The sequence below is a fragment of the Elgaria multicarinata genome, chromosome 8 (genome assembly GCF_023053635.1).
Source record: "Elgaria multicarinata webbii isolate HBS135686 ecotype San Diego chromosome 8, rElgMul1.1.pri, whole genome shotgun sequence".
NCBI classification, from domain to species: Eukaryota; Metazoa; Chordata; class Lepidosauria; order Squamata; family Anguidae; genus Elgaria; species Elgaria multicarinata.
In genome coordinates, this window is record NC_086178.1 from 4357446 (window position 1) to 4370819 (window position 13374).

Here is a 13374-nt window from a genome sequence, read left to right on the forward strand (position 1 = left end):
TTACATTTTTATACCGCCCAATAGCCGAAGCTCTCTGGGCGGTTCACAAAAGTTAAAAACATAATAAAACAACCAACATGTTAAAAGCACAATTACAAAATACAGTATAAAAAGCACAACCAGGATAAAACCACGCAACAAAATTGATATAAGATTAAAATACAGAGTTAGAACAGTAAAATTTAAATTTAAGTTAAAATTAAGGGTTAAAATACTGAGAGGATAAAAAGGTCTTCAGCTGGCGACGAAAGCAGTACAGTGTAGGCACCAAGCGGACCTCTCTGGGGAGTTCGTTCCACAGCCGGGGTGCCACAGCGGAGAAGGCCCTGCTGCTAGTAGCCACCTGCCTCACTTCCTTTGGCAGGGGCTGCAGAAAAAGGGCTCCTGTAGATGATCTTAAGGTCCGGGCAGGTACATATGGGAGGAGGCGTTCCTTCAAATTTGCACACTGACCAACCTGATACCTTTGGGAATCCCACATGGAGGGCATGAATGCAATAGCGCCCTTTTTACTCACAGAGGCCATGGGTTCTATTTAAAGGACTAACCAGTTCAAATCCGGTTTACAATAAAGGACCTACAGAAAAAAGAAGAGTTGAGCCTTACAGTTGTCCATCAACAGCACCTGAACAGCAGATTGAGCAAGAGACACCAAGTCCCCTGCTGGTCACAGCCCTCCACGCTATAGCGAGATCTACTGTATTTCTATTTAAGTTATAATAACTATTCCTAAATCTGCATCTATACATATAAATTAGTGACAGGGAAATCTGAAAAGTCCTGTCATTCTGACTAAAGTAAAAAGTACACAAGCATCCCAGAATCAGAATCACTGACACTCTACCCTTTCCCCTCCAAGAAGGGAAGCCAGAAAACAATTGGCAGCCAGATCTACATCAAGAGGATATAGCACTTTGAAAACCTCTTCCCTCTTCCCTCCCCATCCACTTTTCCTTGTGTGTCATGACTTTTTTTAGAATGTAAGCCTGAGGGTAGGGACTGTCTTTTTTATTGATACATTGTAAGCCATTCCGAGAGCCTTTTAGCTGAGGTTCGGGATAAAAAATACTCTAAATAATAAACAAATAAATAAATAAAATGTTTTAAAAACTGTATCTGGAGTGTGTCCTGGGCCCCAACAGTTGTCACTACTGTGATAAACCATTTTAAAGCAATAGTGTAGATCCTGCCTCCAGACTCTCGCTCACACTGACTCCTAGACCCTCCCAGCAATTGTTACTTTCTCCTAAAATTCATATCTGAAAGCCTGGTATTTCTAAGGTCAACTGCATATTACCCAGACAAGAAGACCCCTGATTAGGGCATTTTGGAAGGATCAGAGCATACTCGGGACTTTCCATTCACCCTTGGGATGCTTATCACGAACAAAATGCAAGACTTGTACCGGTCATCGCTGCACAGTAATGGAAAACATTGTTTATGTAAGAATGGTTTTATTTATGGAAACATTTATGAGACTTGTGATCAGTCACGGGAGGGAGGAAGGAAAGTATGATGTCCTCAGCGCAACTTGGAAAGTATAAAAGCACGCTGTGTGTGGATGGTGGGCAGAGTTCAGCCTTGGTCTTGCTGGAGGTGGGCTTTCTGTCAGGGCGGAAAATTTATCTCCAGAAAGACAAGTCCTGGGGGGAAAAACTGGACTTGGCACAGAGCTTCATGCAGGTGTTGCTCATCAGTGCTGGAACTTGTGGAGGTCGAAAATAAGGAAAGAATTTCTCACTTCATCCCTTAATTGAATTATTGGGTGATGAAACTGTGTCATAATACTGTGCATGAATGTGCATGTGAAATGTTTTTCTTGTTGGTCGATGATGGTCGTGGTGTGTCTGTCTCTCGTTGTTAAAGGAAGATTTTGTATAGGAGCGTTAATATTATATGCCTCAGTAAACTCTATTGCTGAAGAAACCACTTGTGTGAGTATTTCTTATGAGGAAGGACACTCAGTCAGCCGTGCAGGGAGCCAAACGCTGGAACGTTGCTGGTTAAGCTCTGCTAAAGTACGTGACACTTTCTCCTACACGTGCAGTTCTGAATAAAAGCCTTTGAGTCTGGGACCTGCCTGGACTCCGTTCCCTTTCCAACTGGATCGGGGAAATTCCCTAACATTAGCATATGCTAACTAGTGTCTTTTGGGGACAGCCTACTCCTGCTTGTGTTCCCCAACAACTGGAGATAATACTGAAGATAATATATAGCTACCATGACTAGCAACCACTGAGAGCCTTTTCCTCCAAGAGACTTCTTACCTTTCACCTATCTTAAAGTATCTGCTGTCAATTTGCCTCGAAACCCAATTCAAAGTGCTGGGGGGTAGGTTACCTGAGAGTCTCTCATCCACTATGAGCCCACCACCTCTGCATTTAAGATCTTCTGCGGTACTACTGCCCCAGGTTCCATCTCATCCAGAGACTAGAGCTTTATCACACCAGCGTTATACTGTGCAATCACTGTGAATTGCATGCAAAGGACTCAGAAGTTTTCCACCTTAGGATCTGCTTTGATTGTGACGTACTCCCAGGCATCCTGCTTTAATTGTGCTTCAAAGCAAAAAGATTCGCCCTATTTAGCCCCTACTTTCTGAGTGTATCTTCCGAGCCGCCGCTGGGGCACAGGAGAAGGATTTTAAAGAAATGCTTACACTGCGTAAGCTTTAAAGATAAAGACACCAAAATCGGCACAGTAATAAATATTAGGGAGAGCTTTAAGCATACCAAATTTGAATTGAATTGGGTCATCCATTGATTTTTTAATTTTTTTTTACATTTCCCCCCTTAAATTTAATTCCTGGTATGCAAAGGATCGCTGTTGCCCAGTAGCAAAAACAACAACAACTGCGAAAGCTTAGCTCTACGGGGATAATCCAAGGGAAGCAGGTAGGCGGGATGAAGCTTTTAATTTAGTGGCTACAGAGCAATACAACGGTCAAATTTAGCTTCAGGACAAGTGGCATTTGACCCTTTTAGCACTCCATAGCACTAAAGGCACTCCTTTTTTCGATTAAAAAAGGCTGCCAATGAATCTGGCAACTGGTGGCTACATGCTGCTCACCCCCTGCACTGCAAGGAGCAGGGTCTTTTCTTGATTTGATTTGTGTGGGTTTTGGGATGCTGTTTTTATTGGGTTGTTTTGTAAACCAATATAAAATCTTATGAATATTGATGTAAAAGTCTATTTTGTCTTGTTGTTTTAATATAATAATACTTGACTGTCTCTTCGTTTCATAGCCTTTATTTTAGGATTTCCACCTGGTCTTAAACCTCGTGTTCAGAGGAGGGCAACTAGGATGATCAGGGGTCTGGAAACAAAGCCCTATGAAGAGAGATTGAAAGAACTGGGCATGTTTAGCCTGGAGAAGAGAAGATTGAGGGGAGACATGAGAGCACTCTTCAAATACTTCAAAGGTTGTCACACAGAGGAGGGCCAGGATCTCTTCTCGATCCTCCCAGAGTGCAGGACATGGAATAACAGGCTCAAGTTAAAGGAAGCCAGATTCCAGCTGGACATCAGGAAAAACTTCCTGACTGTTAGAGCAGTACGACAATGGAACCAGTTACCTATTCCTGCATTGAGCAGGGGGTTGGACTCGATGGCCTTGTAGGCCCCTTCCAACTCTGCTATTCTATGATTCTGAGCAAAGAGATGGTGGTGTCTTAGCAGAAAGCTCAGAGAATGACCATGTCCTGCAAGAGTAAAAACGTTAGGAAGGGTTCAAAACTGGATTGAAACTGAAACAGCAAGCAATGCATCATAAATAAAATATCCTTTATAATGGAAGCTCAAATGATAATACTATCAGCCTATTGGGGGATAGTATTGGCGGGGGAGACATTGTAGAGCTAGAAAAGTGGCATTTAGCTATGGTTTTATCTAAGCTGTTATCATGATATGAAACTCCTGCTTCATGATATGAAACTCCTGTTATCATGATATGAAACTCCTGTTATGTTATTAAGTTTCATTGCTGCATTTTACATTTTTATTATCTGAGAGCGCAGCAAAGACACTTTCCAAATAAATAAGTCGTCTCTTCGCACGGGAAAGGGAGCCGGTTACCCACTGCCACACTGTACACGTGCATGAAGACACCTTATGCCAGTCTTCCCCCAAACAGGCACCCTACAGAAGGGCTTGACTACAACTCTCACCATCCCCAGCCATCCCTCTTGAGGGGTTGAACTACAACTCCCACAATGCCCAGCCAGCCCCACAGTGGGATTTGGACTACAACTCCCATCATCCCCAGCCAGCCTGATGGGAGTTGTAGTCCAACCCCTGTGGAGGGCACCGGCTTGGGTGAAGCCAGCTTCACCCACTCGAACCAAGAACTCTGGAGGTCCCAATTCGTACCGGAAGCCAAGGGGACACGCGTTTTCCGGTGGTCTTTTCCCTTCTTTCTCTCTGTTTCTATGGTTGCAGCCTCCCTTTGTCACGTGCGGAAGGTGGCTTCCGGTCTTGAGCTGTATGCGCCTCCTAGAGATAGTAAAGTGTAGAGTGACTCACAAGCTGTAACGTCCGATAATAATTGAAAGCGGCCAATGGCCATGATGATCCCCTGAGGGCGCCGTAGACTTGCAATCGCATTTTCCCGCAATTTTACCATCACCCCAGAGTGGGGGGATCTCTGACCCGTGCCACCTGTACGACAAATCCTGCTCTATCCGAAATAAAGTGGGGGGGGGGGAATAGTTCAAATTGAGTCCGGAAGGATGACGCCTCTACACTTTTCTATCTCTACAATGCAAAATGTGTGTGGGCGGGCTCACCATAGAGATGCCTATTTCCAGAGCGACGCTACTGTGGACCCATAAAAAGAATGGCCTAGAGCGGCTTCCTACGGGGGTGAGGGGGGGGATGCTGTTACCATAAAGACGTCTTATGTGTGTGGTGTTTTTACCCCCGGAAACCGGGCCGCTCTGGCCGCGTCATCTCCATGGTAGGGCGGAAGCGGGCGGTGGCTATGGCAACGGCGGTGCGCCTCGCCTGGAGGCCCCGGAAGAGGCCATGGCGGAGTCTTCGCCCACCCAGACCTTGCCTCACTCGCCCCGGCTGGCCAGCGCCTCCAGTACGTCGCGCACCTACAATCTCCGGCCGGCCTTCCACCACAAGTCAGTGGCTGCCCAGGGCCCGGGGGGGGGGGGGGGAAGGGGAGGAGGAGGAAGAAGAGGAAGAGGAAGGAGCCGCCGCCGCCGCGAGCCTTCTGTACCGCCGGCAGCGTTAGAGATCAGCCCCTCGGCCTTCCCCAACCTGGTGCCCTCCAGTGGGGTTGGACTACAACTCCCATCGCCGTCGTCGTCCCAGCCAGGCGTTATAGCCCAACACATCTGGGGACACCAAGTTGGGGGAGGCTGGGGTGATGGGAGTTATAGTCCAACACATCTAGGGAGTGCCAGGGGTGATGGGAGTTGTAGTCCAACACATCTGGGGAGTGCCAAGAGTGATGGGAGTTGTAGTCCAACGCATCTAGGGAGTGCCAAGGGTGATAGGAGTTATAGTCCAGCGCATCAAGGGAGTGCCAAGAGTGATGGGAGTTGTAGTCCAACACATCTAGGGAGTGCCAAGAGTGATGGGAGTTGTAGTCCAACACATCTGGGGAGTGCCAAGAGTGATGGGAGTTGTAGTCCAACGCATCTGGGGAGTGCCAAGAGTGATGGGAGTTGTAGTCCAACGCATCTAGGGAGTGCCAAGGGTGATAGGAGTTATAGTCCAGCGCATCAAGGGAGTGCCAAGAGTGATGGGAGTTGTAGTCCAACACATCTAGGGAGTGCCAGGGGTGATGGGAGTTGTAGTCCAACACATCTGGGGAGTGCCAAGAGTGATGGGAGTTGTAGTCCAATGCATCTAGGGAGTGCCAGGGGTGATGGGAGTTATAGTCCACCGCATCAAGGGAGTGCCAAGAGTGATGGGAGTTGTAGTCCAACACATCTAGTGAGTGCCAGGGGTGATGGGAGTTATAGTCCAACACATCTAGGGAGTGCCAAGAGTGATGGGAGTTGTAGTCCAACACATCTAGGGAGTGCCAGGGGTGATGGGAATTGTAGTCCAACACAACTGGGAGGGGTATGCCACTTTTTATTTGCACAAATCGTAAGTGGGTTTAGAATCATAGACTAGCAGAGTTGGAAGGGGTCTCTAAGGCCATCGAGTCCAACCCCCTGCTCAATGCAGGAATCCCCCCTAAAGCATCCCTGACAGATGGTGGTCCAGCTGCCTCTTGAAGGCCTCTATAGGATCATATACAACTTTGCTGTATGTATAGTTAGACTACTAGTCCTGACAGTTGTATGTAACCTCCAGTATCCGAGGCAGTAAGCCTGTGTGCACCAGTTGCTAGGGAACATGGGTGGGAGGGTGCTCTTGCACCATGTCCTATGTTGTTGTTCCCTGGCCGATGGCTGGTTGGCCACTGTGTGAACAGAGCGCTGGACTAGATGGGCCCTTGGTCTGATCCAGCATTGGGGCTCTTCTGATCTTCTTAAGTTGATGGTCTGTTGTTTAAGGGCTTCCCACACTTAGCCCCCTCCCCCAAAACAAGTCATTAACTGATTGTCACAGGCTGTTACCAAGAAATAGCTAGAAAGCAATAATTAATGTCTTCGGTACAATCCAGACCATATTAAGCCACGTAAAGGGAATGAATGGAAAAGGTCTTGCTGTTTTCAATGAGAAAGAGCAACTCCACCAGCTTGCACATCCCACTGAAATCGAAGGGACTTAAAAGCTCTGCTGAAATCGATGGGACATTGTCATGCCTGCAGTGATCTGCAAATTAAATCCGTAAAAAACTTTTCATTCCTATTCTGTTTCTAATGCCCAGCGCAGAGCACTGATACCTCCGTCCCACAAAATGTAGAGCCAGTAATAGACACTCACTGAGTACGGTGGCTCAGTTGGCTGAAAACCAGCTGCCTTTCTTCCCTCAAACTGAAGGTGGTTATAAGACCGTTTCCCTTCCCAGCACAGCACAGAACTTCAGCACAACTGCTGCACCGTACAGGCACACGCTCAGATAGACAGGTACTCTATACGCAAAGCACTCTGTTAAAATGTCTCCCATCTGTATGCTCAAGTGCTACTCTCCCTGGAGGCACATCCCATGTCCTTCTGAGGGTGTGGATTGGGTGTAAACCCTCTTGAACAGGATAGCAAGTCTGAGGTTGAGACATGTTTGGGAATTGTCCTCCTAGCTCACAAATTTGTGGCTCACAAATCAGATGGCCCACAGCCCAGTGACTTGTTATACTGATGGAGCGTGTTCAAAGGAGGGCAACCAGGATGATCCGGGGTCTGGAAACAAAGCCCTATGAAGAGAGACTGAAAGAACTGGGCAGGTTTAGCCTGGAGAAGAGAAGATGGGGAGACATGAGAGCACTCTTGAAATACTTAAAAGGCTGTCACACAGAGGACGGCCAGGATCTCTTCTCGATCCTCCCAGAGTGCAGGACATGGAATAACAGGCTCAAGTTAAAGGAAGCCAGGTTTCAGCTGGACATCAGGAAAAACTTCCTGACTGTTAGAGCAGTACGACAATGGAATCAGTTACCTAGGGAGGTCGTGGGCTCTCCCACACTAGAGGCCTTCAAGAGGCAGCTGGACAACCGTCTGTCAGGGATGCTTTAAGGTGGATTCCTGCATTGAGCAGGGGGTTGGACTCGATGGCCTTGTAGGCCCCTTCCAACTCTGCTATTCTATGATTCTAAGGAGGGAAAACAGAACTCCAGGCAATTGTTTGCCCTTCTCTTTCCTATTAGATTCCGGTCTTCTACAGTGAAAGACTGCATCCACGAGGTGTTAAAAGAGCAGCTGGCTAATGTGCAGTACTCCCCTGAAGATATTCCGCATCTCACCAAATCCTTATCAGAGATAATCCGAGACAAGCTGAAAGGTAGCGTTCAGGAAAATTGAAGACCCCAACACGAACCCCTTTTGTCTGATGTAGAAAAGTAGAAAAGTACAAAAGCACCCAGTTCCCCGACACGTTACCCCCTCCCTTTCTGCTCACTAATAAAGCGTCATCAAAAGCCTCTTTGCCAGTTGTTCAAGGCTGCCCTGAACTCTGCACCTACCCACAAGCTCTTAATCAGTAACAGTCAATTTGGACGGGGGGACTTTTCAAGAACAAAAAGTTACATGTACAGGATGTAGTTGTCACAATATTAATATTGCTTAACTGTAGAATAGTTTCATTTATGGAAAATGTATACATTTATAATCAGTAAGGTATGGGAGGAGGGAGGAGTCGTGAGCACAGCAGGAGGGACATTGAATGTTATAAAAGAGTGTTGTTTGTGGATGATGGGTAGAGAATCCTGCCCTCGGTTCGCTGAGGGTGAGTGTTTCTCTCCTACATGTGTAGTTTGAATAAAGTTTTTGCATCTGGACATGCCTGGCTCCTGTTCCCTCCCTCTGGTTGGGGAAGAAATTCCCTAACAGTAGTAAGATGAAGCTGGAAAAACAACCTTTTTCTTCCTACATTTCTTTCTTTCTCTCTCTGTGTGTGTGTGTGTGTGTGTGTGTGTGTGTGTGTCTTGCTCACACACACAAATGCACACCACTGATTTTCTGCTTCCAGTTGGTAGAACGTCTACTCTCACTGTGTACTGCTGTGTAAAATCTACCAGTTCTTCCTAATCACCTTTCTTTGCCTCTTCCTTTTTAGAGAAAGGTTTTCACCGGTATAAAATAGTCGTGCAGGTGGTGATCGGAGAACAGAGAGGCGAGGGAGTTAAGTAAGTCTGGCTTTTTCCCCTACAGAATTGTCCAAATTTTAAATACTTCTGCAATGTTATTTATGTCAATGATGAAATTGCAGGACTAAACATTGCTTTGCATTTATCCTGAACGAATGGCAACTTAATCACATTTCTTCCAGAAACCTAACACAATAATTTGTTCTGATTCACGTTACACACCTACAGTATCCAGACTGAATTAGGCAGCTTAGAATCAGTAACAGGTTTGATGTAGCTTACACTCCCGTCTTTTGTTTTGTCTGGAATGATTTTATACAAATCCTTGTTCTTTTTATCGCAGATCATTAGCATTCTGGTTTTCTCCAGCACATGTAGGGGCATTATCACGCATTGTGCTTGTTGAGTCTATGTTTGCCTTTTTTTTTTCAATATTGGCTCCCAAGGCAGCTTACGGAGAAGCACCCCAGATTTTTACTGCAACGCCCTCTACATGGGGCAGCCTTTGAAGATGGTCTGGAAGCTGCAGCTTGTGCAAAATGCGGCGGCCAGATTGATAGCTGGAACAGGGAGGTTTGAGCATATAACACCGATTCTGGCCCGCTTGCGTTGGCTGCCTGTATGTTTCTGAGCCCAATTCAAGGTGCTGGTTTTAACCTATGAAGCCCTACATGGCTTGGGACCGCAATACCTGATGGAACGCCTCTCCCGACATGAACCTCCCCGTACACTGCGCTCAACATCTAAGGTCCTCCTCCGAGTGCCTCCTCCGAGGGAAGCTCAGAGGATGGCAACAAGGGAGAGGGCCTTTTCGGTGGTGGCCCCCCGACTGTGGAATGATCTCCTCGATGAGGCTCGCCTGGCGCCAACGTTGTTATCTTTTCGGCGCCAGGTCAAGACTTTTCTCTTCTCCCAGGCATTTTAACAGCACTTAACAACGTTACGTTTGTTTTTAATGGACCCCAGAATTGTTGTTTTTTAAATGGATAGTTGTTTTTATACTGTTTTTATGTTTCTGATGGTTTTTTAAATCTTGTATACCTTTTTAATGTTTGCTATTTTAAACTGTTGTAAACCGCCCAGAGAGCTTCAGCGGTGGGGTGGTATATAAATGTAACAAATAAACAAATAAATTCAGATGGAATGAACACTGTCCAGATGTTAATCATTGTCACCAACCTTATTCATGGATTGGGCCCTGTTTGTTTCTTCAGCATGGCTGCTCGATGCTTCTGGGATGCTGATACTGACAACTACGCCCAGGATGTTTTCATGAACGTAAGTGCTTTGCCGTCTTTACCAAATACCATCCCTGGGAGGCTGTCGGAAAATATGTGCCCTGAACCCTCCCACAGACAGAACTGGATTCGCCTTGTTAGTTTGCAGGGTGCACCCAGGACTATTGGGACACAGGACCAATAGTATACCTGTCCACCCATTTTTAAAACATAATATATATAATTTAGTAGTTACTCAGGACTGACTGCAGCCCTAATGAAAATGTGCAGTCCCTTGTGAGGCTGAGAAGTTTTTAGAGTAGCAAAGCGATTTGCCAGGTGCAAAGTCGATAGATGCCAAATTGGGTAGCATTACCTAGTGATTGGAGAGCATGGCCCTTTTCTACACCTAAGGATTATCCCAGGAAAATGGAGGGATCATTCCTGCCTGCTCCTGGGACCCCCTGTGTGTCATTTGCATGCACAGGGATGATCCCGGGATAAATGGCTGGTGTAGACGTGCCCCATGTAACACCAGTTTTTAAAAAGACATCCAGGGGGGATCCAGGAAATTACAGGCCAGATAGCTTGACATCCGTTCCAGGTAAATTGGATGAAAGCATTATTAAAGACAAAATTAGTAAGGATATAGAAGGGCAGGTCCTGCTGATGAAGAATCAACAGAGCTTCCACAAAGGCAAGTCCTGTCTCACTAATCTACTAGAATTCTTTGAGCATGTCAACAAACTTGTAGACAGGAGTGGTCCGGTGGACATTGGTTACTTGGACTTCCAAAAGGCTTTTGATAAAGGCCCCCACCAAAGACTCCTGAACAAACTTAGTAGTCATGGAATAAGAGGAGAGGTCCTCTTATGGATCAGTAATTGGTTAGAGAACAGAAAACAAAGAGTAGGAATAAATGGTCAATTCTCCCGATGGAGGGAAGTAAATAGCGGGGTCCCTCAGGGATCGGTATTGGGACCAATTCTTTTCAACTTGTTCATAAATGATCTGGAATTAGGAGTGAGCAGTGAAGTGGCCAAGTCTGCTGACGACACCAAATTATTTAAGATGGTTAAAACACAAAGGGATTGTGAAGAGCTCCAAAGGGATCTCTCCAAGCTGGGAGAGTGGGCGTCCAAATGGCAGATGCGGGTCAATGTACGCGAGTGTAAGGTGATCCACACTGGGGGGAGGGGGAAACTTCAAGTATAACCTAATGGGATCTGAGCTGGCGATGACCGACCAAGAAAGAGATCTTGGGGTTGTGGTGGACAGCTCGATGAAAATGTCCACCCAGTGTGCGGCCGCTGTAAAGAAGGCAAACTCCATGTTAGGCATTATAAGGAAAGGAATTGAGAATAAAACGGCCAGTATCTTACTGCCCTTATACAAATCTATGGTGCGAACACACTTAGAATACTGTGTACATTTCTGGTCACCACACCTAAAAAAGGATATTATAGAGCTGGAAAAAGTGCAGAAAAGGGCAACTCAAATGATGAAGGGGCTGGAGCATCTCCCCTACGAGGGAAAATTACATCAACTGGGATTGTTTAGCTTGGAAAAAAGGCTGAGGAGAGACATGATAGAGGTGTACAAAATTATGCACGGTGTGGAGAATATGGAGAGGGAGACATTTTTCTTCCTCTCTCAAAATACAAGAACCCAACAGGGTCATCTCATGAAGATGATTGGTGGGAGATTCGGGACAACTAAAAGGAAGCACTTCTTCATACAGCGCAGAGTTAAATTATGGAACTCACTACCACAAGATGGAGTGCTGGCCACCAATTTGGATGGCTTTAAAAGGGGTTGGATAAATTCCTGGAGGAGAAGGCTATCCATGGCTACTAGCCCTGATGGTTGTGTGCTTTCTCCAGTATTCGAGGCAGTAAGCCTGTGTGCACCAGTTGCTGGGGAACATGGGTGGGAGGGTGCTGTCACACCATGTCCTGCTTTGTGGGTCCCTGGTCGACAACAGGTTGGCCACTGTGTGAACAGAGTGCTGGACTAGATGGACGCTCGGTCTGATCCAGCATGACACTTCTTATGTTCTTACATAACCCCTCAAAAGTTAAGTTCCATCTTTTCAAAAAGTTCATAGAATCATAGAAATCATAGAACCATAGAATGGCAGAGTTGGAAGGGGCCTACAAGGCCATCGAGTCCAACCCCCTGCTCAATGCAGGAATCCACCCAAAAGCATCCCTGACAGATGGTTGTCCAGCTGCCTCTTGAATGCCTCTAGGGATTCACAACCTCCCTAGGGAACTGGTTCCATTGTCGTACTGCAACAGTACGACAATGTCATTGTCATTCAGTATGCAGATGTCCAGCTAAATGGGGTATTGTCCAAATCTCACGGAAATTGTAGGTAGATGGTCTCAGTACATGGCAGGTTTGTATGGGAGCAGGTATCCTAAGGACCGACACTTCTCCCCTACCCCCAGACCTTAGAGACCTAACAGGCAAAGCTCATACGATTTTAACCAGATTCTCTCACTCATAAATCCTAGAAACTTGTTTCGTTTCCTTTCTTAAAAAGAAAAGCTGCAGCCGAAACCCTCCTGCCTGTTACTGTAGGAGATCCCAATGTTCATGATTTTGTTCCCCCACCCCACCCCGAGGGGATTGTTACTCACACATCTGTTCTCATCTCACCTCCACAGGACAGCCTCTTCTGCGTGGTGGTCGCCTTTGGTTGTTTCTTCTACTGATGCTGACGGGGAGTTCAAAGAAGAACGGCCATTGTTTCAGACGTGTTGAGGAAGCAATACGCTACATATTATTTTTAAAAAATCTATGGATGCTCCCTTTAACATTTTCTCCATGAACGCTTAAAAGATATCACGGACTACTGGTGCTACTGTTTTTGTATAAAGGTTGAGTTTTCTGCACAAGTGGGGTAGTGTTCTTGCACAGCTCTTATTCATTCCATTGGGGTTTGCCCGGGAGAGCGTCCTGCTGAATTCAGCTCTGTTTTTACTTGTAAAAATAGGGCTGAATTTGGGTCCGAAATGGGACCCAACTGGATCCACTATTACCAACAATTGAACAAATCCTCAGTGTGTATTGCAGAAGCTAAACTCGTGTGCTGAATATCAATCCATTTGAATGAAGATACTGAACTCTCAGTGACAACGGCACTATAATACACTGTAATTTTTTAATCAGTGTATGCTCCCGTATGAATTCTGCTATTAATCCAGTCCTGAAAATTCTTTTTTCCTTACTGCATGTATTTACATTCTCTTTTACGTTCTTCCTCCTCCTCCGACGAACCAACTTTAAGGAAGACCTATAACTGTTAGCTTTCTTGTCTACAGATAAAGGGTTGTCAGATTTCGTTGTAGACTTCCTATGTCATCGTTTCACCGCTTGACTCAATAAACGAATTGAAGGAGGCAATTTCTTATATCGGTTGCAATATCTCTTTGCCAATTGCA

The 13374-nt window shown here is 46.0% G+C and overlaps 1 protein-coding gene across 1 annotated transcript; it reads left to right on the forward strand.

Moving 5' to 3' along the window:
• Positions 1 to 4953: 4953 nt before the first annotated feature.
• DYNLT2B (dynein light chain Tctex-type 2B) lies at positions 4954 to 13374 on the forward strand. The gene is made up of 5 exons (XM_063131416.1): positions 4954 to 5126; positions 7770 to 7903; positions 8678 to 8747; positions 9923 to 9986; positions 12598 to 13374. The coding sequence occupies exons 1-5, from the start codon at positions 5023 to 5025 to the stop codon at positions 12643 to 12645; spliced, it is 420 nt and encodes a 139-aa protein (XP_062987486.1). The 5' UTR covers positions 4954 to 5022; the 3' UTR covers positions 12646 to 13374.

Excerpts from the sequence above, each read along its gene's own strand:
- DYNLT2B (XM_063131416.1), top strand. The coding sequence starts at position 5,023 with ATGGCGGAGTCTTCGCCCACCCAGACCTTGCCTCACTCGCCCCGGCTG. Across the intron at positions 5,127-7,769 it reads CGGCCGGCCTTCCACCACAA|ATTCCGGTCTTCTACAGTGA; the intron begins GTCAGTGGCTGC and ends CTTTCCTATTAG. Across the intron at positions 8,748-9,922 it reads CAGAGAGGCGAGGGAGTTAA|CATGGCTGCTCGATGCTTCT; the intron begins GTAAGTCTGGCT and ends TTGTTTCTTCAG.